Raw genomic sequence first — 26,516 nt, 5'->3', positions numbered from 1 at the left:
TCTCAGATGTAGGCCATCAGGTCCAGGAGATTTATTGTCTTTTAGTCCCATTAGTTTCCCAAGTTCTTTTTCTCTACTGATATTAATTACTTTAAGTTCCTTACTCTTATTAGACCCTTGGTTCCCCATTATTTTTGGTATCTTTTTTGTGTCTTCTATTGTGAAGACAGATACAAAATATTTGTTTAACGCATCTGCCATTTCCTGATTCCCCATTATAATTTTTCCAGTCTCAGCCTCTAAGGGACCAACATTTACTTTTACTACTCTCCTCCTTTTTACATACTTGTAGAAGCTCTTACAATCCGTTTTTATATTTCTTGCTAGTTTACTTTCATATTCTATTTTCTCTCTTTTTATCAATTTTTTGGTCGTCCTTTGCTGATTTCTAAAACTCTCCCAATCCTCAGGCTTACTATTCTTCTTGGCAACATTACAGGCCTCTTCTTTTAATCTAATACTATCCTTAACTTCTTTAGTTAGCCACGGATAAATCACTTTTCCCGTGGAGTTTTTATTTCTCAATGTAATGTATATTTGTTGAGAATATTGATATATTTCTTTAAATGTTTGCCATTGCTTTTCATCCATCATACCCTTTAATCTAATTTCCTAATATACCATAGCCAACTTGCCCCTCATACCTATGTAATTGGCTTTATTTAAGTTTAAGACTCTAGTTTCTGACTTAAGTACATCACTCTCAAACTCAATGTGAAATACTATCATATTATGATCACTCTTCCCCAGAGGATCCCTTACTGTGAGATTACTAATTAACCCTGTCTCATTACATAATACAAGATCTAAAATAGCCTGTTTCCTGTTTGGTTCCATGACGTATTGCTCTAGGAAACCGGCTCAAATGCATCCCATGAAGTCATCCTCCAAACTACCTTTTCCAATTTGATTTGCCCAGTCTATATGAAGATTATAGTCACCCACGATTACTGCATTACCTTTGTTACAAGTTCCTATTATTTCATGATTAATACTCTGTCCAACGGTGTTGCTACTATTAAAGGGCCTATAAACCAGTCCCACCAGTGTTTTCTGTCCCTTGTTATTTCTTATTTCCAGCCATTCTGATTCTACTTCCTGATCTTCTGAGCCAAGATAGTTTCTCACCACTGTCCTTATGTCATCCTTTATTATTAGGGCTACACCCCTTCCTTTTCCATTCTGCCTGTCTTTTCTAAACATCGGGGGAAGGGAGGGGGTTAAATCATCAAATGCGTAAAACGCGACCCCAACCCGTCGCGCACGTGTCCATTTCCGTTTTTACAGTGGCGGATATCGGGGTGTCTGATTATCCTGCTGTGGGGAGGTGGGTCCATCATTAACATATTTAAATCGGGCTCCTATAAGACTATTTTGAGCCCGATTTGGAATTAATAGCTGCTGTATGGGTTCCCCAGAGTTCAGCAAAGTCGGCCGTGAAACCAAGGCGAGATTGAGCGGCATTTTATCGGGGTGGTTAAAGGTCAGAAGTCCCGATTTGAATAAAGGTTCAGTGCTCACAGCTGCTTTCTCACTTCCCTCTGGTGAACGGTTTGGTGAGAGTACATGGTGTGGGAGATTCATTTCACACAGAGAACATCAGGATGGGTGACGCCATGGCTGCTTTTGATTGGATTTTGGATGAGGAAGAGAATGAGCATCATCAGCAGCGGAGGGAGCTGCAGGTGGACAACAGAGAGGGGAACAACAGAGGGGCTGAGTTCACAGGAAGAACTACCCACCTAACAGGGTCAACAGACAGAGGCTCAGCTTCCTTGACCTGTCAGAAGAGCAGTGCTTCCAAAGGCTGAGATTGTCACATCAGGAGGTTGCAGAGATCTGCAGCGTCCTAAAAGAAAATCTGCTCCCTGCTGGACCTGGTGGCCACGCATTACCAGTGGCTGTGAAAGTCACCACTGCCCCCAATTTCTTTGCCTCCGGTTCCTTCCAGGGCGCTACCCGAGACAAAGTGAGGCACTCACAGTCGGCTGCACATAAATGCATAAGGTAGCTGATGGATGGATTGTTTGCCAGGGCTGGGACGTTTGTAAACTTCCCCTACGATGACAATAGCCAGAATGAGTGGGCACTCAGATTTGCGTCTCTGGCTAGCTTCCCACAGGTGCAGGGTGCCACCGATTGCACACACTTGGCAATCTGAGCACCCCCAGATCAACCACGATCATTTGTCAACTGCAAGGGATTTCATTCCTTAAGTGTTCAGCTGGTGTGCAACCACAAGAAAAGGTTCATGCAGGTCTGCGGCAGATTCCTGGGAGCTGCCATGATGCTTTCATACGGCGGTAGTCCAACATCCACGACATGTTCATACCTGGAACCAGCCTTAAAGGGTGGCTGCTAGGTGACAAAAGATACCCTCTTCAAACCTGGCTGGTAACACCTCTGGGGAACCCCACCGATGAACACCAGGAGCACTACAACGCGAACATGATAACCAGATGTGTCATCGAGCAAGTCATCAGCATACTCAAGTTATGCTTCAGGTGCCTGGACAGGTCTGGAGGTGCCCTCAGTACTCACCAGCGAGAATCTCTAGGATAATCATGGTGTGCTGCGTTCTGCACAACATAGCACAACAGCAAAGACTAGAGGTGCAGGAGGAACAAGCCGCTCATCCGATGAGGATTCCAATGGCGAGAAGGATGAGGAGAAGGAAGAGGAAAATGGGCTGCCCAACTCCAGAGCAGCCATCACGTTGCTGCTTGGGATGCCAGGGATGCCCTACTAGCTCGAAGATTCAGTTAGTCACTCACACTGAACCAAAATAACTATCACATCCCCTGCACCCCCCAGCCCCACTTACACAAGCATTCCTTAACCATCCATCCACTCATTGCACATGCACCAATTGGACTCAAGTCAATTCCATGTCTTCACATTCAGCACCAAACAAATGAAAAGCAGAGTTGGCATTCACCATGCAAGAATGGGGAGCACAGGAAAGTGGTGTGAGGTAGTAAGTTTAATGTGACTTAAATTAAAAATGTTAACAAATTTTCAAAAATATCCGCGTGCGTACCCTCAGTGAACTACAAAGCTTTTCTCTTTCTCCCTCCTAGCACTTCCAAGTGGTGAAATCCCTGTGGATTCAGCAGAAGTAGAGACGGGTTGCTGTGATCCCTGCTCTGACTTTTAAGGTGCTCGCAGCTTACAACCTCTGGCTGTTTGAGCCCGTGAGGGCCACGCCAATGACTGCTATACCTGCACTTGTGCAGGTGCAGAGTGGGCCAGCGGGAGAGGAGGCAGCATGTCGGGTACTGGTTGTGGGGGGGGTGGGAGGCGGGGAGGGGGGCAACTGGTGAGACGTGGAAACGCTTTGAGAGGAGTTCGGACTTTCATCTCCCCTATCGCCATCATCCTTCTCCTGGGCCAGCAGCACGTCACTTCTGGCTCTCTGCAGGAGAGCAGCTTGGAGGACATCAGTGTTGCCTTGGAAGCCCACGTCTAATCTGTCTATCATCCTGTGTAAGGCGGTAGACGTGTTGGCGTTCATAGTTTGCAGCGCCACCATCAGGGCCTGCAGGGACTCATTAGTGCACCATGATTCAAGTTCCACAGAGGAGGCCAGTCTCTCAATGAAAGACATCTTCGCAAGGGTCAGCGACATCACTTCACTAAAGCTTGAGCTGAACTCCTCCATCCTCTGGGACATTGTGGAGAGTGTGCCTGCTCAGTTGCTGCTGACCCTCTATCATTCTCCTTTTCATTGATCGTCTCCCCCCTGGGTTCAGCATCACTGTCCAGCTGAGCAGAGCTTGGAGATGTCTGTGCCTTCCAATGCAGACTCTCCACAGCTCTTCCTACGACCACTCTCTGCTCATGCTCACTTGTGAAGTGTGGTTCATCTGGTGAGATCCAACCTAACTCTCTAAGAGGATCCACTGAAGTTCTCGTATCTGTGCTGGTGCCTGGTACGCATGTGTCCTGTGCCGGTGCACCCTCAGCAGGAATGAGCTCCTCTGAGCTATCCTTGACATCTCTGGGCATCCGCATCATGCCCGCTCACACGCAGTGGGGATGCAAAACCCAAAGTAAAATGACAATGAGGCATCCCTGGTGAAATTGGACATTCCCACGTGTCCCACGATCTTGGGCGTTTGTTGCCTGCTATCAGCAACACTTCTCCCCCCACCCCGCTCTGATCCCGTCTACACATTATTATTGGGGCCATCATGTGGAATGTGGAAAATGCTGAGCTGAAGGTAAAGAACAAATACATCTGGCTAAAATAGATAACATTAGGAACAAGGCTGGTGCTAAAACTTTGGTGATGTGGGATTCCTGGAGGAAATCGAGGAAAATAAATTCCTAACTTTTATTAGAAAATGGCATATTTGAGTGCATCACGAGGGTTGAAAGTAATTTGAGAGAGCTAGAGATCATCATGACTCCAGGAACATTTAAAAGACGAAGGGGGTCATTTTGACTTTGGGCGATAGTGTATAACAGGCAATATCATAGAATGGTTACAGCACAGAAGGATGCCATTCGGCCCATCGAGCCCGTGCTGGCTCTTTGTAAGAGCAGTCCAGTTAGTCCCATTCCCCCGGTCTTTCCCCATAGCCCTGCAAATGTTTTCCCTTCAAGTATTTATCCAATTTCTTTTTGAAAGCTAAGATTGAATCTGTTTCAACCACCCTTTCAGGTAGCGCATTCCAGATCATAACGACTCTCTGCATAAAAAAGTTTTTCCTCATGTCGCCTTTGGTTCTTTTGCCAAACACCTGAAATTTTTAAAAATTTGTTCATGGGATGTGGGCGCCACTGGCAAGGCCAGCATTTATTTCCCATCCCTAATTGCCCATGAGAAGGTGGTGGTGAGCCGCCTTCTTGAACCGCTGCAGTCCGTGTGGTGAAAGCTTTCCCACAATGCTGTTAGGTAGGGAGTTCCAGGATTTTGACCCAGCGACGATGAAGGAACGGCGATATATTTCCAAGTCGGGATGGTGTGTGACTTGGAGGGGAACATGCAGGTGGTGTTATTCCCATGTGCATCCTGCCCTAGTCCTTTTAGGTGGTAGAGGTTGCGGGTTTGGGAGGTGCTGTCGAAGAAGCCTTGGCGAGTTGCTGCAGTGCATCCTGTGGATGGTACACACTGCAGCTAAGGTGCGCCAATGGTGAAGGGAGTGAATGTTTAGGGTGGTGGATGGGGAGCCAATCAAGCGGGCTGCTTTGTCCTGGATGATTTCGAGATTCTTGAGTGATGTTGGAGCTGCACTCATCCAGGCAAGTGGAAAGTATTCCATCACACTCCTGACTTGTGCCCTGTAGATGGTGGAAAGGCTTTGGCGAATCAGGAGGTGAGACACTTGCTGCAGAATACACAGCCTCTGACCTGCTCTTGTAGCCACAGTATTTATATGGCTGGTCCAGTTAAGTTTCTGGTCAATGGTGACCCCCAGGATGTTGATGGTGGGGGATTTGGCAATGGTAATGCCGTTGAATGTCAAGGGGAGGTGGTTAGACTCTTTCTTGTTGGAGATGGTCATTGCCTGGCACTTGTCTGGCCTTGAATGAAGAAAATAATAGCACGAAAGAGTGACAAATCCCCAGGACCAGATGGTTTCCATCCCAGGGTTTTAAAGGAAGTAGGTGAGCACATTGCGGATGCCCTAACTATAATCTTTCAAAGTTCTCTAGATTCAGGAACTGTCCCTCTAGATTGGAAAATTGCACATATCACTCCGCTTTTTAAGAAAGGAGAGAGAGGGAAACCGGGGAATTATAGACCAGTTAGCCTAACATCTGTTGTGGGGAAAATGCTGGAGTCTATAATTAAGGATAGGGTGACTGAACACCTTGAGAATTTTCAGTTAATCAGAGAGAGCCAGCATGGATTTGTGAAAGGTAGGTCGTGACTGACAAACCTGATTGAATTTTTTGAAGAGTGACTAAAGTAGTGGACAGGGGAATGTCAATGGATGTTATTTATATGGACTTCCAGAAGGCATTTGATAAGGTCCCACATAAGAGACTGTTAGCTAAGATAGAAGCCCATGGAATCGAGGGAAAAGTATGGACTTGGTTAGGAAGTTGGCTGAGCGAAAGGCGACAGAGAGTAGGGATAATGGGAAGGTCCTCACATTGGCAGGATGTGACTAGTGGAGTCCCGCAGGGATCTGTCTTGGGGCCTCAATTATTCACAATATTTATTAACGACTTAGATGAAGGCATAGAAAGTCTCATATCTAAGTTTGCCGATGTCACAAAGATTGGTGGCATTGTAAGCAGTGTAGATGAAAACATAAAATTACAAAGGGATATTGATAGATTAGGTGAATGGGCAAAACTGTGGCAAATGGAATTCAATGTAGACAAATGTGAGGTCATCCACTTTGGATCAAAAAAGGATAGAACAGGGTTTTTTCTAAATGGTAAAAAGTTAAAAACAATGGATGTCCAAAGGGACTTGGGGTTCAGGTACATAGATCATTGAAGTGTCATGAACAGGTGTAGAAAATAATCAAGAAGGCAAATGGAATGTTGGCCTTTATATCTAGGGGACTGGAGTACAAGGGGGCAGAAGTTATGCTGCAGCTATACAAAACCCTGGTTAGACTGCACCTGGAGTACTGTGAGTAGTTCTGGGCACCGCACCTTCGGAAGGACATATTGGCCTTGGAGGCAGTGCAGCGTAGGTTTACTAGAATGATACCTGGACTTCAAGGGATTACACAAATTGGGGTTGTATTCTCTAGAGTTCCAAGGTTAAGGGGTGATCTGATCGAAGTTTATAAGGTATTAAGGGGAACAGATAGTGTGGATAGAGAGAAACTACTTCCACTGGTTGGGGATTTTAGGAGTAGGGGGCACAGTCTAAAAATTGGAGCCAGACCTTTCAGGAGCGAGATTAGAAAACATTTCTACACACAAAGGGTTGCAGAAGTTTGGAACTCTCTTCCGCAAACGGCAATTGATACTAGCTCAATTGCTAAATTTAAATCTGAGATAGATAGCTTTTTGGCAACCAAAGGTATTAAGGGATATGGGCCAAAGGCAGGTATATGGAGTTAGATCACAGATCAGCCATGATCTTATCAAATGGCAGAGCAGGCACGAGGGGCTGAATGGCCTACTCCTGTTCCTATGTTCCTATGAATGTTACTTGCCATTTATCAGCCCAAGCCTGGATATTGTCCAGGTCTTGCTGCATGCAGGCACAGACTGCTTCATTATCTGAGGGGTTGCGAATGGAACTGAACACTGTGCAATCATCAGCGAACATCCCCATTTCTGACCTTATGATGGAGGGAAGGTTATTTATGAAGCTGCTGAAGATGGTTGGGCCAAGGACACTGCCCTGAGGAACTCCTGCAGCAATGTCCTGGGGCTGAGATGATTGGCCTCCAACAACCACTAACATCTTCCTTTGTGCTAGGTATGACTCCAGCCACTGGAGAATTTTCCCCCTGATTCCCATTGACTTCAATTTTACTCGGGCTCCTTGGTGCCACACTCGGTCAAATGCTGCCTTGATGTCAAGGGCAGTTACTCTCACCTCACCTCTAGAATTCAACTCTTTTGTCCATGTTTGGACCAAGGCTGTAATGAGGTCTGGAGCCGATGGTCCTGGCAGAATCCAAACTGAGCATCGGTGAGCAGGTTATTGGTGAGTAAGTGCCACTTGATAGCACTATCGACGATGCCTTCCATCACTTTGCTGATGATTGAGACTAGACTGATGGGGCAGTAATTGGCCGAATTGGATTTGTCCTGCTTTTTGTAGACAGGTAATTTTCCACTTTGTCGGGTAGATGCCAGTGTTGTAGCTGTACTGGAACAGTTTGGCCAGAGGCGCAACTAGTGCTGGAGCACAAATCTCCAGCACTACAGCCGGGATGTTGTCGGGGCCCATAGCCTTTGCTGTATCCAGTGCACCCGGCCGTTTCTTGATATCACGTGGAGTGAATCTAATTGGCTGAAGACTGGCTTCTGTGATGGTGGGGATCTCGGGAGGAGGCTGAAATGGTTCATCTACTCGGCACTTCTGGCTGAAGATGGTTGCAAATGCTTCAGCCTTGTCTTTTGCACTCACGTGCTGGGCTCTGCCATCATTGAGGATGGGGATGTTCACCGAGCCTCCTCCTCCCATTACTTGTTTAATTGACCACCACCTTTCACGACTGGATGTGGCAGGACTGCAGAGCTTTGATCTGATCCGTTGGTTGTGGAATTGTCTTGCTCTGTCTATCGCATGCTGCTTCCGCTATTTAGCATGCATGTCGTCCTGTGTTGCAGCTTCACCAGATTGGCACCTCATTTTCAGGTACGCCTGGTGCTGCTCCTGGCATGCTCTTCTACACTCCTCATTGAAGCAGGGTTGATTCCCTGGCTTGTTGGTAATGGTAGAGTGAGGAATATGCCGGTCCATGAGGTTGCAGATTGTGGTGGAATACAATTCTGCTGCTGCTGATGGCCCACAGTGCCTCATGGATGTCCAGTTTTGAGCTGCTAGATCTGTTCTGAATCTATCCCATTTAGTCCAGTGGGAGTGCCACACAACACGATGGATGGTGTCCTCAGTGTGAAGACGGGACTTCGTCGCCACAAGGACTGTGCGATGGTCACTCTTACCAATACTGTCATGGACAGATGCATCTGCGACAGGTAAATTGGTGAAGACGAGGTCAAGTAGTTTTCTCCCTCGTGTTGGTTCTCTCACCACCTGCCGCAGGCCCAGTCTGGCAGCTATGTCCTTCAGGACTCGGCCAGCTTGGTCAGTCGTGGTACTACCATGCCACTCTTGGTGATGAACATTGAAGTCCCCCACCCAGAGTACATTCTGTGCCCTTGTTACCCTCAGTGCTTCCTCCAAGTGGTGCTCAACATGGAGGAGTGCTGATTCATCAGCTGAGGGAGGGCAGTAGGTGGTGATAAGCAGGAGGTTTCCTTGCCCATATCTTACCTGATGCCATGAGACTTCATGGGGTCCGGAGTCAATGTTGAGGACTCCCAGGGCCACTCCCTCCTGATTGTATACCACTGTGCTGCCACCACTGATGGGTCTGTCCTGCAGGTGGGACAGGACATGCGCAGGGTTGGTGATGGAAGAGTCTGGGACGCTGGCTGAAGGGTATGATTCTGTGAGTATGGCTATATCAGGCTTGACATGTATGGCTTGACTAGTCTGTGGGACAGCTCTCCCAATTTCGGCAGAAGTCTCCAGATGTTAGAGAGGAGGACTTTGCAGGGTCGAATGGGCTTGGTTTGCCTTTGTCCTGTCTGGTGCCTAGTGGTCCGTCCGGTTTTATTCTTAATATGTCTTTTTGTAGTGGGAATGGACAACTGGCTTGCCATTTCAGAGGGCAGTTAAGAATCAACCACTTTGCTGTGGGTCTGGAGTCACATCTAGGCCAGACTGGGTAAGGTCAGCACGTTTCCCTCCCTAAAGGAAGGAAACTTTTAGGGAAGGAAACCAGATGGGTTTTTATGACAATCCGGTAGTTTCATGGTCACCATTACTGATACTAGTTTTTTATTCCAGATTTTATTTAAGTAACTGAATTTAAATTCCCCAGATGCCGTGGCAGAATTTGAACTCATGTCTATTAGTTGTCATTTGAACTCATGTCTAATATAATCTATTAGTCCAGACCTCTGGATTACTCCTCCAGCAACATGAGCACTATACTACCGTACCCTAGATCCTCTTTGAATAGTGCTGAGGAATCTTTTTACATCCTCCTGAACAGGTAGACACAGCCCAGGTTTAATGTCTCATCCGAAAGACATCCGACAATGTGGGCTATAAATTTGGCCATATAGCGCCCGTTTTTTAGGCGTTACGCAGCCTCCTAAGGTCCGAAAATGGCGTCCGGAATGCGTGCACACGTGCACCAGACTCCATCTTGGTAAAGGTGATCGCGCACGTGCAGATAATAAAGGTCAGTATCATGTAAAGTAAGGAGAATGTGTGTTAGATCAGTGTGCAATGCTGATTTAAAGGGATAGATACAATTTTGGCACTCAACATTCCAGCCAACACATTGTCTTAATCACGAAAAGCTGAACATGTCGTAGACGGCCTGGAGGACCCCCACCCCTAACAGTGCTATTTAAAGGGACCGTGCAGGATTTACAGGTGAGTTGCTGGATTATTGCTTCTGGCTGCTGATGCATTTGTATCTGTTTTTGGAGGTCTCCTATACTTGAATACTAGGACTAGGGACCATAGCGTTAAATTTAGAACCAGGACTTGCAGGAGTGAAACTAGGAAACGCTTCTACTTGCAAAGGGTGGTAGAAGTTTGGCACGCTCTTCTGCAAAGGGCAGTTCATGCTAGCTCAATTGTTAATTTTAAATCTGAGATTGATAGATTTCTGAGAACCAAGGATATTAAGGGATATGGGGCTAAGGCAGGTATATGGAGTTAGGTCACAGGTCCACCATCTGATCTGATTGAATGGTGGAACAGGCTCAAGGGGCTAATTGTCATTGCCACTTGCTGCATCCTATTATGAACCACCTTCTCCTGCAAGAAAGCAGGGCATGAGTCGGTGAGTGTCCTGCAGGATGTTTGGGTGATGTGCCTGTCATGGTTGAATAGCTGCCAATGTGTATGACTTGTGAGTTGTGGGTGTGCGGCCCGCAACGGTGCTAATGTGTGAGGGTGAGAGGAAGCATCTGATTGGAAGAGCTGAGTACTGATTGAAAGAGTTTGTTGGTAGGTGGGTGATGGGGGTTGGTGCCATGCGCCTGGCATTGACTTCATCCACTACTGCCTCCCACTGTCTCGGGAGCATATGCCTGCATCTTGCCCCCCGCTTTGGATATAGGATGGCCCTCCCTCTGTCCACCTCTTGCACCAAGGCCTCTAGTGCATCGTCAGAGAACCTTGGTACACGCAGGCCTAGTACAAACTCAGATCGTTAGATTGGTGAGGTCTGGCGTGCAGATTGGAGGATGTGGGATTTAGTAGTGGGCAACCTTTATTCAACGTTTTAACATAATTCAATAGTTTGTAAACATAGGGATGGGACCTGCATCTGTGTTTTACGTGTGCGATGTCTGATCTCCGTGCAGACCCATATCTTATTTTTTGCAAATAAGAGGTGCAGGCTGCCTTAAGAGCCACTCATGTGATATCGGGCCCCCCCTGCTGGTGAGAAATCACTGAACACTGGATTCAGAGGTTATCGAATTTAACCCCCAGTCCCTCTTCCTCAGTGCTGAACTGAAGTATCAGCCTACATTTTGTCTTCAAATCCTGGAGTGGGACTTGAGGCTGCAATCTTCGAAATCAGAGGCAAGAATGCTACCAAATTAGCCAAGATGACACTTGAGTTTTGTGAATGTCTGTCACACTCTAAATGCCACATTTTATATAAAACATCAACACATCACAATCTTTAAAAAGTACACAAAAAGAAAGAAAGCCAATTCATTTCTGTTGTTTTTCCTGACCTTGAGATAATCTGGAGAGGTATTGAGGTGACAAGGAGAGGAGCCAAACACTGTTAATCTAGTGAAATTTCCAACAGCAAAATTAGTAAGATTCTATTGGACCTCAGGACTTATTTCTTCACACTGGCCTTAAACGAATAGGTCAGATAAACATTACAACTGCAAAACTAATCCTAGATTATTTTAGAACAATGCCCTGGCAGATCAACTAGCACACTTAAATTTCACAATGCTCAATATGTTCTGACCTCACTGGACTTAATATGGCCCTCCTGCACCAGTGCAAGACACCCTCCTCAAGCTATTAGCTCTATTTCTGTGGGTGAGGCAGCTGAGATTTGGGTTTTTGAAAAGGTTGATAAGTAGAATAAACATATGGTGCCACTCTTAGCCGCAATGTATTATCCCATAATATCACTACCCTGCATTGTACTTTGAAGGTCACGTCTATTTCCAGCACTATGGTGGAATTAAGGTAATCCCTATTGTCACCGACAGGATGTGGGAGGACAATACTCACCCAACCCTTTGTCTGGAATGTGTAATTTGATCCAGTGTGCTGCAGAGTAATTCAAGTTTTCCACAATGTGTAATTTGATCCATGATGTGGAGATGCCGGTGATGGACTGGGGTGGACAAATGTAAGGAGTCGCACAACACCAGGTTATAGTCCAACAGCTTTATTTGAAATCGCAAGCTTACGGAGCTTTGCTCCTTCGTCAGGTGAAGTGAAGAGTTGCATAAAGGCACAGCATATATAGCAGCACAGCACAGCATATATCCAGTCATTGTCAAGCAGGTTAGAGTTCAGACAAGGCACAGTGGTAACACCGCTGATTTCAGGGAACAGATAGAGCTAACACTACTGAGTTCAGAAAACGCACAGTGCTGACACTACGAGTTCAGAGAAGGCACAGCACTGACACTACCGAGTTCAGAGAACGCACAGCCCTGACACTACCGAGTTCAGAGAACACACAGAGCTGACACTACCGAGTTCAGAGAGTGCACAGCCCTGACACTACCGAGTTCAGATGTGAGGCCATGGAGATGATTTCAACATGAGGATGAGAATTTTAAAATCAAGTTGTTGGTGGACCGGGAGCTAATGTAGGTCAGAGAGCACGAGTGCACAGGGGTGATAGGTGAAAGGGTTTGCTGCGAGTTAGGATACGTGCAGCAGAGTTTTGAATGAGCTCAATTATATTGAGGGTGGAAGATTGGATGCCAGCCAGGAGAGCATTGGGATAGTCGAGTCTGGAGGTTACAAAGGCATGGATGAGACTTTCAGCAGCAGATGGGCTGAGGCAGGGGCTGAGACGGGCAAGGAGGTGGAAATAGGTTGTTTTTGTGATGGAGAGGATTTGGGGTCGGAAGCTCAGCTCAGGGTCAATCATGATGCTGCGGTTGCGCTGTTTCAGCCTGAGACAGTGGTCAGGTAGGGGAGTGGAATCAGTAGCGAGAGAACGGAGTTTGTGGCGGGGACTGAAGACAATGTCTTTGGTCTTCCCAATGTTTAATTGGAGGAATTTGCAGTTCATCCAAGGCTGGATGTTGGACAAGCAGTCTGACAACACAAAAGCAGTGGAGAGTTCAAGTGAGGTGGTGGTGAGTTAAAGCTGGGTGTCGTCAGTATACATCTACAGATGATGCTGCTAAGGGGTAGCATGTAGATGAGAAATAGGATGGGGCCAAGGATAGATCCATGGGGGACTCCAGAGGTAACGGTGCGGGGGTGGGAAGAGAAGCCATTGCAGGAGATTCTCTGGCTACGACTGGATAGGTAATATTGGAACAAAGCAAGGACATTCCCACATTCCCACAGAGGAGAGGCATTGGTGAAGGATGGTGTGGTCAACCATGTTTAAAAACTACTGAAATAAAGATGAGGAGGAATAATGCACCACGGCCAGAGTCACAGAGGATGTCACTATTGACTTGTTTAGGGCCGAAACCTGATCAGAGAGATTCAAACATGGAGTTGTGGGAAAGATAGCAGACAGGTATGTGGCCAATGGACAGCAGCATTGTCTTCTACTCCACAGCTGCAGATAACACACACTGTCTTTTGAAATACAGGTGATAGCTGTTGGGAATTGCAGGCAACACAAACTGCACAGTGCCTCCTCTTCACTCCTACAGCTGCCCTGCTAGTTGGGTTACGTATATCTATGAATACTGTCCGTCATCCTTCCATTGCTCCTTCTCTTCTTCATTCAAGAAAAAGAGATCACAAGATAACTATGGATGAGCAAGGCCATTTGGCTCACCTTGAATCAAGTGTTGATCCCTCTTTGTATGAAGAATGATTTCTTGATATCATTCCTATATTTGAATCTATGTTGTTTTCTCCTATACTGGCGATCCTCCTTGTGGCTTTTTTCTGCACTGGCCACAGCACATCAGGAGCTCCCTTGTGCCTCAGTGACCAGCACTGCACAAGGGAGTCAAGATGTGGTCTGAGCAGCAGACTGTTCACAACTTCCTCTGACATGAAGGCCTGGACTTTGCTTATGAAAACCACCCACTTCTGGGTGGTGGTCTGGCAAGGGAAGTGGGGCAGGGCACCTCAGCCAAAACTCCGCACCAGAACTGGCCACCTCAATTTCTGCCATCATTTCTCTCCCTTAACCCCTGATTATGCTGCTGGCAGCACACCCACCAGAATCAGATGAACAGGGGGGGAATTGCTAAATTCAAACACACGGGCAGTAACTGTTGCCACTACAGAAGTGACAACAGCTCTTGTACCCTCCTCCTAATGTTTGGCTGACAGCTACATTAATCTCCTGGACTGCCACAGGAACATAGGAATTTTAGTAGGCCACTGAGCTCCTCGAGCCTATTCTGTGATTGATCTGTATCTTAACTCCATCTACCAGCCTTGGTTCCATATCCCTTAATACCCTTGCCTAAAAAAATCTATCAATCTCAGTCTTGCAATTTTCAATTAACCTAGTCTCAACACTTTTTTGGGGGAAGAGTTTTCCAAATTTCCGCTAACCTTTGTATGAGGAAGTGCTTTCTGATATCACCCCTGAACAGCCTGGTTCTAATTTTAAGGTTATGTCCCTTTGTTCTGGACTCACCCACCAGAGGAAATAATTTCTCTCCATCTACACTATCATAAGCTTTAATCATCTCAAACACCTCAATTAGATCACCCCTTAATCTTCTATACACAAGAGAATACAAGCCTAGTCTATGCAACCTATACTTATAATTTAACCCTTTTAGCCCCAATATCATGCTGGTGAATCTGTGCTGCACCCCTCCAAGGCCAATATATCCTTCCTGAGGTGCGGTACCCAGCACTGAATGCAATACTCCAGATGTACTCTAACCAGAGCTCTGTACAACTGTAAGATAACTTCCACCCCTTTGTATTACAGCCCTCTTGAGATAAAGACCAACATTCCATTAGCCATTTTAATTATCTTTTGTACCTGTCCACTAGTTTTTAGTGATTTCTGTACATGGACCCCTAACTCTCTCTGCTCATCCACAGTTCCTAGCTTCTCGCTATTTAGAAAGTACTCTGATCTATCTTTCTTAGGTCCAAAGTGGATGATCTAACACTTTCCCACATTAAATTCCATCTGCCACAGTTTTGCCCACTCACTTAATCTATCAATATCCCTTTGCAACTTTCTGCTCCCGCCTACAATATTTACTGTGCCTCCTAACCTGGTGTTGACAGCAAACTTAGATATATGGCTCTCTATTCCTTCATCCAAGTTGTTAATAAATATAGTGAAAAGCTGTGGCCCCAGTACAGAGCCCTGGGGGACACCACTAGTCACTTCCTGCCAATTTGAGTACATACCATTATTCCCACTGTCTGTCTCTGACGTCCTAACCAATTCCCTATTCAAGCCAATAGGTTGCCTCCAATTCCATGCGCTCTCATTTTTGTTAACAGTCTCTTATGTGGAACCTTGTCAAATGCTATCAGCATGATCTGTAAAAACTCCAACAAAACTGCTCTGTCTGCTGGAGGAATGAGGCCGCCACATTGTGAGTACTTGCTGGCACATTGCATGGGCAGGCTTAAGTCCCACTCTTCACCAACATCACCTCATTGCTGTTTGTAGGCCCTTGCTGTGTGCAAATTGGCTGCTGTGTTTTGGATCATTTATTTCTTTACTTCTTTCATTCCCCTGATCATGGCCCCCATCTTCACTTCTGCAAGCTCAAGGGGCACAGGCTTGGGTGCATCCAGTGCACAACACGCTTAACCATCCATCACCATATCAGGATGGACAACATCAAGTGCTTTCAGGCCTCACCACCCTCTGCCAAGACCGCCTACTACTCCAGGGTCATCCTGGAGAGCAACGATAGCCCTCCGCTTCTTTACTGCACCATCGATCATTTCCATAAACTCGCCCCTACCTACCCCTCACATCCAACAAATTGTGAGGAACTGTCATCGTGGTGCGCTATGCCCCATCATCCTCACCCTCATGGCCCATAGTCATTGATCATCATCATGCCTGGGGACTAGGCCTGCTGCAATGCGTGATGTGGAAGGGCATCTCAGGAGCAGCAGCAGGTGGACCTTTGAATGGCCTATGAGCCTAACAAAGCCCCTGTGAAGGCCTGCCTGCACACTAAACACCAAATCGGCAAATAACATAAATGTGTCATCCATATTGGTACGACCAACACAGAATACGCTATCATTTAAAGGGAACAGTACTGAAAGAGGTTGAGAGAGAAAAAGATCTTGGTGTTACTGTGCACAGATCACTGAAGGTTCATGACCAATGTAGAGAAGCTGTAGCTAAAGCTAACGGTATTGGATTGTATTAATAGAACCATTCAGTACAAATCAAAGGACCTCCTTCTGTCATTATACAGGTCACTGGTTGGACCGCATCTGGAGTACTGCACCTAGTTTTGGTTCCCTCACATAGAGGGTGATATAATGGCCTCGGAAAAGGTTCAAAGGAGAGCTATGAGAATAATTCCTTGCTTAAGGAACCATAGTTCCTTCGATAGACTTGAAGAGCTGGGTCTATTTACTTTAGAGCAGCGTAGACTTAGATGCAACCTGATAAGGAGACTGGGGAATAGGGGTGGGGAGAGAGGAAAGGAGCAGGGTAAGTTGGGCAGAGTCGGGAGCAGCAGCAAGAACATGGAGAGTGGGAGTGAAACCGAGAGAGGAGCAGCTAGTAATGGGCTGAGTGAAACCTGGGGACACTCCACATAACATGGTGAAGTGGCCCAGTGCACTGGACACAGCAAAGGCCCTGGGCTGTGACAATATCCCTGGTGAGGTGCAGAAGACCCATGCATCAAAGCTAGCCGCTCCCCGAGTGAGCAGTATCACCCCCACTCCAGCGCAAGGCCTGTTTAATTTGCTCATTGGTAATAGGCGGCTGCCAGTGTATGCTGCACTCTGACCTCAGAGCAGGTAAAGGGCAGATATGTGAGAGGAGCAGTGGGTAAAGTAACAGATAAGTAGAAGAGAGGGCTGCCTTCCAATGACACTTTAAGGGACGTTATGGACGGATGTGTTTTCTGCCAGAAGCTCTCAGCGATGCCTGACACACCCCATATTTCCAGGGCAGCACTTTAAAGGGAGGGAAAAGGAAATTAGATGTTCATGTGTCTAAGCTCATGCTATGGTGCTGTGGTCCACTGCGCTGTGGGGCTTCCAGCTGAATATTCACCCCACAATCTGCAGACTCAATCGTCATTACACCTCTGACAAACTGCAAGGCAACACAGGCTGTAATTCAATGACAACTAGCACAGCATGAATTTATTAATGCAGGATTCGCGAAACAAACACATAACGCGGAAAGAATTTCATGAAATTCATTGACACAGGACTCACGAGACAAACAAGTGACATCGTACAACTTTCATGGATTTAATGGATACAGGGTTGACAAAACTCTCACTAGTCAATGTAATGGCATGCACCAGCTATCAACTCCAGGTAACATTTCTCACTCCTGGGGGAGACAAAAACCCAGAGGGAAAACCACTGTCCAATTTGTGGAAAAACTCTGGGAAATTCCTCTCCAACTCCCAAAGGCAATCAAGCAAAGCTCCAGGAGGCCGTGGTCAGCCATGATACATTTTCAGAATAAAATGCAGCGATAGCAAAACTAAACAACTGGCCATGGCCATGTGAGCAGGTGAGGCAAAGACTGGCTGTTGATATAGATCAGTTTACATTTGGTACAAATGGACCCGTTCTGAGCGATTCAGTGCAACCATCCACTGTGGAGCATGTTAGGCATCCATCATAGAGAAGATGCATTTACATGCATGGTTAGCACGAGCACTGCCCACATTATATGTGTATGGAGTCACACCGGGAGGGAAGCAAACAACAGTGAAACAGCCAAGAACACCTGTGCCCACATTGCATCCATAAAACCTCTGGCTCGGTGCTCAGGTGGCTGGGAGGGTCCCTCATGTGACAAATGCCGCAACGAACCAGTGCAGCATTTCGTTCTCGTGGTCTTTTCTTCTTATTGAAATGTCCCAAGCCTTATGACCCCCTTGGATATCCTCCATGCATTGAGAAGTCCGGGGGCCGTACAGTAGCTGCAGCTGTCTCTTGTGCTGGGCCAGGTGAGACATCAGTCAGTCCCACCCCCATGTGACAGTCTGCTGCCAGGGCTGCTCGGGTGTGTGGAGCAGAGTCGTGTGTGGGCAGACATTGCTGGAGTCCACAGTGCCAGCTGCAAACTTGGCGTGATCAGGAGGCCAGGGGGTAGGAGCTTTGTCACCCACGAATGGTGGGGTGGTGATGACGTCCTCCTCACCATACACAAAGTGGAGGTCAGAGTCAGCAATGGCAGTTGGAACAGTAGGGCTGGTATCCTCAACAGGCACTTCAGTGAAGCTCAATGAGTTGCTGCTTGGCTCAGCTGTCCCCTCGGAACTTTCTGTCCAAGGTTCCTCGCCTTGCTGCAAAATATAAATATGGCTCCAAAACCATTCCATGGTCTGTGTGAAGCACTCTGTTCCAGTGCTGGTCAGGAAGAACGACAGGTGGTGCCTTGCATCAGATGCAAGTTGGTAATTCTCAGCGCTTGTGAGGGGCATGCATGGGCTTCAGTTATCACAACACCAACACCTGTGACTGCCCCAAATGCCAAAGAACTACAACTGCATGTTTGCAAGGGAATGAATACTGAAGCCTGAAAGTGCAGTTGCAGATAGCTTGACCATCACATATTTGCAGATTATACTCCTTGTCACCAGAGGTCACCGTGACTGTATCAGCCTCCTGCTGCTTGATGCTCACCTGATCCACGTGCCAGTGATTCTCGCACATTCGTTTTGCAGCATACTCTGTGAACTCTGTACGCAGAGTGTGGATCCGCCAGCAATTCTGCAAACCACTTGAAGGAGACATGCTGCAGGAACGTAGCATCGATGCACTCCTCATCCAGGATGTCATTGTGGAACAACAGGCCGGTGACACACTCTGCCAGCGATGAGGAAGAATGAAGTAGGTGTTTGATCTTCCCGCTCTCGGACCCAATACGATTATTCGTATTGTTCCCAAATGTCATCACAGCACTGCGTAGGTATGTAGCCCACATCTCCTTCTGCGGGACCCAGTTGTCTAACAGATACACCTGAAATAGAAAGAAAGAAGTTAGAGCATTGCTGTCCAGGAATCAGTAGACTCATCCTTATATGCAGCTCTGCATCTTTGTAATAAGCACAGACCCACCTGCAGTGGTCTGTGGAGCTGCCCAATCCTTTCCACTCAACTCTGCAGCCTCTCCTTGCAACTTGCATGAACCATTTCCTTGCAGATTTGTAACATCTCATCCTTCACAGAGTTGTGAAGCAAGTAGGTACTGATCTTTTGCTTTAGGTTCATCATAACATGGAAGTGGCAAAGCAGAACAGTGACTGCTGGCAAATTCTTCCTGACCTCATTAATCTCTTTAATGTCCTTATCCACAATGACTGTCTGCACAGGATCAATGTTGGATCCCATCACTCTTATGAATGCTTGAACAATGGTATTGAGCACCTCGGATCTCATTCTTTACAAAGGCGTAAAAGACAGCCATAACCATGCCAAGATTGTCCTGCACCATGATTTGGTAGAGGGGATAGCCGTGCTTGTTTATCTTGTAGGTGCCATCAATGAACAAAACCTCGGGAAAGGTCTCAAACTGCGACTGCATTGCATTTGTTGCAAAGGCAATGAACCCGATATTATCAATGTCCAATTCCACAAGCACCTGCCCGACCTCTGAGACACGCTCCAAGGTAAACTTTGCCTCACATCCCATTGGGAGGTACCTGAAACAAAATGGAATTGGGGTCAGAATTATCAGCTGCACACAATTGATTCATGCATGCTCACAATTGCAGTAGATCACAAGCATCATGTCCACAGCCTATTAGTGCTCAACGTAAGTCACTTGTTGCAGTACTCGTGTGCATCATATGCAAGGTTTGGGAGGGTTAAGGAGAGAAGTGAACAGGTTTAGTTGCAGTGACAGTGCTGTTGAACAAACAATCCCACGCCAGAGGCACAATCCATCTATTCGAGGGATGAGGCCTAGCATTGCATGGCGGAGAAGCTAAAGATGCCACTGGTACCACCTGAGATGGTGGCTGGAATTTACCGGCAATGTGCTCGCAGCTTGCAATTTTTCCCCAACCATTCATTCTGACAGGTAGGAAGCCACAGGGCAGTGAGCACATAAGTCAGAGTTAAGTTACTGGCTCTTGGATTGCTGGTTTTCAATATTTCACCAGATTGAAAGAGTGGCATGAATACATGCCCCTCTCAGCAGGGGTCATGCTTGCAGTCCTCTTGCTGGACATCAGTCCACAACCATTTCAACATGAACATCACAGTAACCAAGCAGATGTGTAGCAGCTGGAACACTTACTGCTGATTCGGTCTAATTCCAGTTGACCGGATGCGTGGCTGCCCATACTGGGCACAGCTCAGTTTCACAGATGCGTACTTGAAGCTGGTGGGGACTGGTATCTTCTGTTTCTTATTCTCAGTTGCCACTGTGTGTGAGCATGTCTTCATGAAGAGGCTGACAGTCGCCTGCGAGAAGAGAGTTGATAGTCACTGAAACCTGAGTCTTTCGTCAAAAATGAAAGATTAAAACACAGAACCTGCAGCTGAACACACCGGACACAAAATGCACATATGAGCACAGGTACCTGTTGAAACTCCTCCAATTTCAAAACAAGCTCTTCATAACTATCAAACTCCACTGTTGATAAGATGTCCTTGAATTGCTGGGTGGTATCCATGGACACTTCACTTGCCATCACGGACTACAGATCTACAGATCAGCACATGGAACAAATGGCAACTACAGTGAATGACACTGAACTTAGGGCGATCTTATAGAAACATACAAGATTGTGAAGGGGCTTGATCGGGTGGATGCGGTAAGGATGTTCCCAAGGATGGGTGAAACTAGAACTAGGGGGCATAATCTTAGAATAAGGGGCTGCTCTTTCAAAACTGAGATGAGGAGAAACTTCTTCACTCAGAGGGTGGTAGGTCTGTGGAATTTGCTGCCCCAGGAAGCTGTGGAAGCTACATCATTAAATAAATTTAAAATAGAAATAGACAGTTTCCTAGAAGTAAAGGGAATTAGGGGTTACGGGGAGCGGGCAGGAAATTGGACATGAATTTAGATTTGAGGTTAGGATCAGATCAGCCATGATCTTATTGAATGGCGGAGCAGGCTCGAGGGGCCGATTGGCCTACTCCTGCTCCTATTTCTTATGTTCTTATGTTCTTAAGTTGGAATGACAACATGGGAAAACAACTCAATGGCATACAGAACACATACCTGGATGTTTTGGCAAAGGGTTTGCTTTCACAGTTTGAGTCAGAGTGACTTAGATAGCTTCTGTAATATGAGGAGTGTGGGAGTGAGCAAGAAACAGTGATTAAGTCAGGCAGCTTCCACAGAGAAGACTGCAAGGAAAGGCTTGAGAGGCTTTGCTACAATATTCCACAATTAGCGGAGGGCCTGACCATCAGGAGGAGGGGTCACGATCGGTCAGGAGGAACATGGGGGCTTGGGGCCAGGGTTCCGCGATCGGTAGTGAGAGAGATCAGGGGACATGGAGCGCTGGCAATCGGGGTGGTGATTCCAGGTGAAAGTATGCACACGTTTCCTGCCGGCCATTTTGGGGGCTCAGTAGGCCGTGTAGCACCTGAAAATTTAGCACTATGCAGCCCAATTTAACCCCCAACGAGTCTGGAGCTAACAAAGGCATCAATGTGATTTTCAGTGGCAGATGGGCTGGGGTGAGATAAGAGCAAGGGAAAGTAATGTCACTGAGATAAGGCTAGATGGCCTTTGAGATGGAGAGAATTGGTGCCATGAGGTTTCCCTGTCTGGAAAGGGTCCGACTTTACCCACACTTCGATTATTTTGGCCCCACTGGATTCCAGCGGATTTCACCAGCCCATTGTTAAGTTCCCTAGGAGTCCATGATCAAGCTGGAGAGCCGGTATTGGCCCAAGCCTCTCTGGGGCGCTCTTCCTAGACACACACCCACCCCCATGCCTCACATCAGAGCCTGAGGAAGCAATGGGACAAAATGCAACTCACTCGTAAAGCATCTAGGAAACATAACCTATTGAGCACAAAAGGGAAAGTTCACAAAATTCTCACTTTGATTGGTCATTTCCAGTCGGTCTCCCTTCTCAGCAACTATGAAGGTGCATCGACGGTCTCTGATTGTGTTCCTGACCTAAAATGAGTGAGGAGGAAAAAAAACGCAAGGAAACTTAAGTGGAGATACTGATCACCGAACACTGTTTATACGCTCAGAATACTTGCAGTGCCCTGACAGCAGAATTCTAAAGGTTTTCTCTCAGGGGCAGGGTGTTTCGAAATAAATCGAAATTTATCAAAATAAATACTCAGACTAAGACTGGCAGGTCTCCAGTCCTTGAAGAAAATGGAGAAAAGACGCAAACACCAAGTGCAGATACTGTTTTTTGCACAGATCACAGACTCCAAGGGCTTTTGCTTGCCAAATGGTAAATCTTGGTCCAGACGCGCCAAATAAATGCACAAAGGATGAAAATTGCCCAATAACCTCACATCTGGAAGCAAGAAAATACAGATCTCACAGTTGCACTAGAAATTAAATGGATACACCGGGAAAATCACATGGAGGACAACTAAAATCCTGCAGCAGCAGAGAAATGGCAAAGGGATGCCATTTGCATGATGGACAAAGGGGAGCACATGTTGGGAAGCTCGTTGAACGATGGACAAAGGGGAGCACATGGTGGGAAGCTCGGTGTACAATGGACAAAGGGGAGCACATGTTGGGAAGCTCGGTGTACAATGGACAAAGGGGAGCACGTGGTGGGAAGCTCGGTGTACGATGGACAAAGGGGAGCACACAGTGGGAAGCTCGGTGTACAATGGACAAAGGGGAGCACATGGTGGGAAGCTCGGTGTACAATGGACAAAGGGGAGCACGTGGTGGGAAGCTCGGTGTACAATGGACAAAGGGGAGCACGTGGTGGGAAGCTCGGTGTACGATGGACAAAGGGGAGCACGTGGTGGGAAGCTCGGTGTACAATGGACAAAGGGGAGCACGTGGTGGGAAGCTCGGTGTACGATGGACAAAGGGGAGCACACGGTGGGAAGCTCCGTGTACAATGGACAAAGGGGAGCACATGGTGGGAAGCTCGGTGTACAATGGACAAAGGGGAGCACGTGGTGGGAAGCTCGGTGTACAATGGACAAAGGGGAGCACGTGGTGGGAAGCTCGGTGTACGATGGACAAAGGGGAGCACGTGGTGGGAAGCTCGGTGTACAATGGACAAAGGGGAGCACGTGGTGGGAAGCTCGGTGTACGATGGACAAAGGGGAGCACACGGTGGGAAGCTCGGTGTACAATGGACAAAGGGGAGCACATAGGCTTTACCAAATGTGCTGCAGCTTTACATGGAGCAAAACACTCCAAACAAAATACACCAGCAGTTTCACATGGAGCAGACCAAATGCACTGAATATGCGGCATATAGCGCACTATACTCACAGACTTTCACACAATGAAGATAACTGTACCCATGGACTTTCACTGAGTGGAGACACGAAGGATTCCTCAAGATGAATTGGCATAATATACTATGCTCATGAGGGCTAGTGCAGCGAAGAAAAATGTGAGGCCACATATAGCAAGCGCCTGTCTGATGATTATGATTAATGCAGTCGTTGGTGATACTACCACAAAGTACTACTGAGGTTAACATGGAACTACTAGGAATCCACGAATCACTACTGTAATTAGAGCAATCAATCCACAATTAGCTCATGTGTAGCACTACAAATTGCAAGCAAACAACTCCTCAACTGTACTAGTAGCTACCACAAATTATTATTGAAGTTAACATGCAACTAATATGAGCTCACAAAATATTACTGTGACTAAAGCAGTAATCGACAACTACAAAGCAAAGCACAGCCAAAGATACCACAGATTTATGCTCCAAGCAGCTTCAGGCCCCAGAGATCAACACAGCAAGCCCCAGGCTCTACACACTCGCTGGCAAGCAACTTCAGGCTCCAGGGGTCAGCACAGCAGGGTCCAGGCTCCACACGCTTGGCCAATGGCTAATGAATGCGTGAGCGCGGCCCAACATCGAGTGTGCATGTGAGGCCCCGACATGATCCAGACCCGAGTGCGTATGCATGTCTTTGAAAGCGGAAGAAGTCATTCCCTGGGGCTAGTCACTGCACCTTTTGAATTCAATACAGCAGAATATAATAGTTGAAATTTGCCAGGCTGTTATGCAAAGGATAGAGCAGGATTTTCAGAAAAGAGTGACATTATCAAATGGTTTACGATTGTGGCCCCATTAACACCTCATCAATACTGCATTGGCCAAGTGTAAACGTGAGATTAACCTGTGCCAGCTGCAGAGATGCAATAGATTGTAAAATGTTCAAATGAACAAGATGATTTTTGATGATGAACAAAACAATTCACATGTTTTTATATGTTCTTTGGTGCTAATTAGTTCGGTGTAAACAGATAATACGTTCATTATGTGTGAGCAGCATTTACAGAATTCTATTAACACTTGATTCAGGACATTTAAATATGAGCCAATCTGACACTTGAGTTTTGTGAATGTCTGTCACACTCTAAATGCCACATTTGATATAAAACATCAACACATCACAATTTTAAATATGTTGTATTGTAAATCAGAATTCACACATAACAATTCTTGTTATAAGCAAGGTCATCTGTATTTAGGATACTCTTGTTTTAATTCTTTTCTTGTCATCCACAGCAAATAATGAAACGACTGATTAAACGGTATGTCTTGAAAGCGCAAGTTGATAAAGAAAATGATGAAGTTAATGAAGGTAAGGATCAACAGCATTCAAGTACATTATTGAATAATATATATCTCAGAAACTATTTCCTTGTAAAAAGGACTATATCACTTCCCAGTAAAGTCCATCATAGTCTAAAAAATATTTTTGGAATACAAGTAATTCTGTAAAATTCCTCTCTCTTTCTGTCCCATAGCTCACACAAAGGGGGTGATTTTAGGAGGCAAATGCGGGTGCGTTGGGTGCAGGGGGACTCCGAAAATTGGGCAAATCCCGTTCGGGTTCAGAAGCCAGCTCCAACCCGCCGGCTTCCGAGTTTCCCAGGGACTCACCTGTGTGCGGCGGGCGACCCGAAAATGGAAGCCCCGCCGGCAACTAACGCCAGCGGGATGACAGTTAAAGATCCAAATGTACCTCACTGAGGTACTTAAGGCACTTTACCTGTGACAGATGAAGGGATTAGAAAGATTTTTAACTTACCTGGGCAGCTTGCCCACCGCTTCTGATTCACGCCTGGTTTCACCAGGCATGAAGGGCTGGATCAGCAAAAAAGAAAGTAAATAAATTAAATAAAAAACCATGCAATGAAGTGAAAACACGAAATGCACCTACCTTTGAAACCTGCTCTGATGTCCGATGTCTCCCGCTCCGATATTCCCCTCTTCACCCTCCCGATGTCCCCCTCTTCACCTTCCTGATGTCCCCCCGATCTCACCCTCCCAATCTTCCTTCGATATCCCCCTCTTCACCCTCCCGATCTTCCACTCTCCCCCCACCCCGATCTTCCCCTCTCCCCCCTCCGATCTTCCCCTCCCCCCCCCCCCCCCGATCTTCCCCTCTCCCCCCTCCGATCTTCCCCTCTCCCCCCCCGATCTTCCCCTCTCCCCCCCCCCCCACCGGTCTTCCAGTCCAGCACCGGATCTTCCATTCTCCCCCACCCGACTTTCCGTTCCAGCACTGGATGACGTCTGGCTCTCTCTCTTTCCCACCGCCCCCCCCACCCTCGCGTTGCAGCTCCTGATGGCAGCCAGCTTGTCATTCATGTTAGCCGCCGGCGCGAAACCCAGAGAGGACGTTAATCACTATCAATGTGCGATCGCATCGGAAACAGTAAGTTTGGTTCATGCGGGATTGCCACGTGCCCAATGGACCCCCTGCTGCCATCCTACCTCCCCACTAATATCGGGGCCAAAGAGACTATTCAAGAACTGTGTTCTGGCATCCTCAGCATGCTCAATCATCCTCAGAGCATAAAAATGGGACTGATGTTGCATTATATATTCTTTAAAAGCCAAGGATTAGTAAATGCACTGGGTCAAATCTTCCTGGAAAAATAGCGGCAAGTTCACGACACATGCCATTATTAATGTGCAAATCAGCCAGCAATTTCAGGGGAAGAAGAGATATGTGTGAGTTGCAAATCTTCATAACTTGCTGGTTGATTTATGGTGCTCTGCCGTTTGCTTCGCACAAACAGCATCTCGCTCTCAACCTCCCCATTATTTTTAAGAACTTGCTAGATTGGCACATTAATTGCCCATTAAATTCACCACAGAAAGTTAGGGCTCATACTTAACAGCGTAAGTACCCTTTTAATGGCGTGACAATTGTTACTTGGGTGATGAAGACTAAGAGCACCCATAGGAACATAGGAACAGGAGTAGGCCATTCAGCCCCTCGTGCCTGCTCCGCCATTTGATAAGTTCATGGCTGATCTGTGATCTAGCTCCAGATACCTGCCTT

General features: G+C 46.8%; 1 protein-coding gene across 6 annotated transcripts in view; it reads left to right on the top strand.

Moving 5' to 3' along the window:
* The window catches only part of LOC137327420 (short transient receptor potential channel 3), a 130,892-nt gene that overhangs the window by 91,716 nt on the left and 12,660 nt on the right, over positions 1-26,516 (top strand). For all 6 annotated transcript variants that reach the window (XM_067993229.1, XM_067993222.1, XM_067993212.1 and 3 more), the window contains one exon: positions 24,728-24,803. In XM_067993229.1, coding sequence (XP_067849330.1) covers positions 24,728-24,803 — 76 coding nt within the window. The remainder of the gene's footprint in view (positions 1-24,727; positions 24,804-26,516) is intronic.

The sequence above is a fragment of the Heptranchias perlo genome, chromosome 1, assembly GCF_035084215.1.
Source record: "Heptranchias perlo isolate sHepPer1 chromosome 1, sHepPer1.hap1, whole genome shotgun sequence".
Lineage (NCBI taxonomy): Eukaryota > Metazoa > Chordata > Chondrichthyes > Hexanchiformes > Hexanchidae > Heptranchias > Heptranchias perlo.
This window is presented reverse-complemented; position numbering and strand designations above follow the sequence as displayed.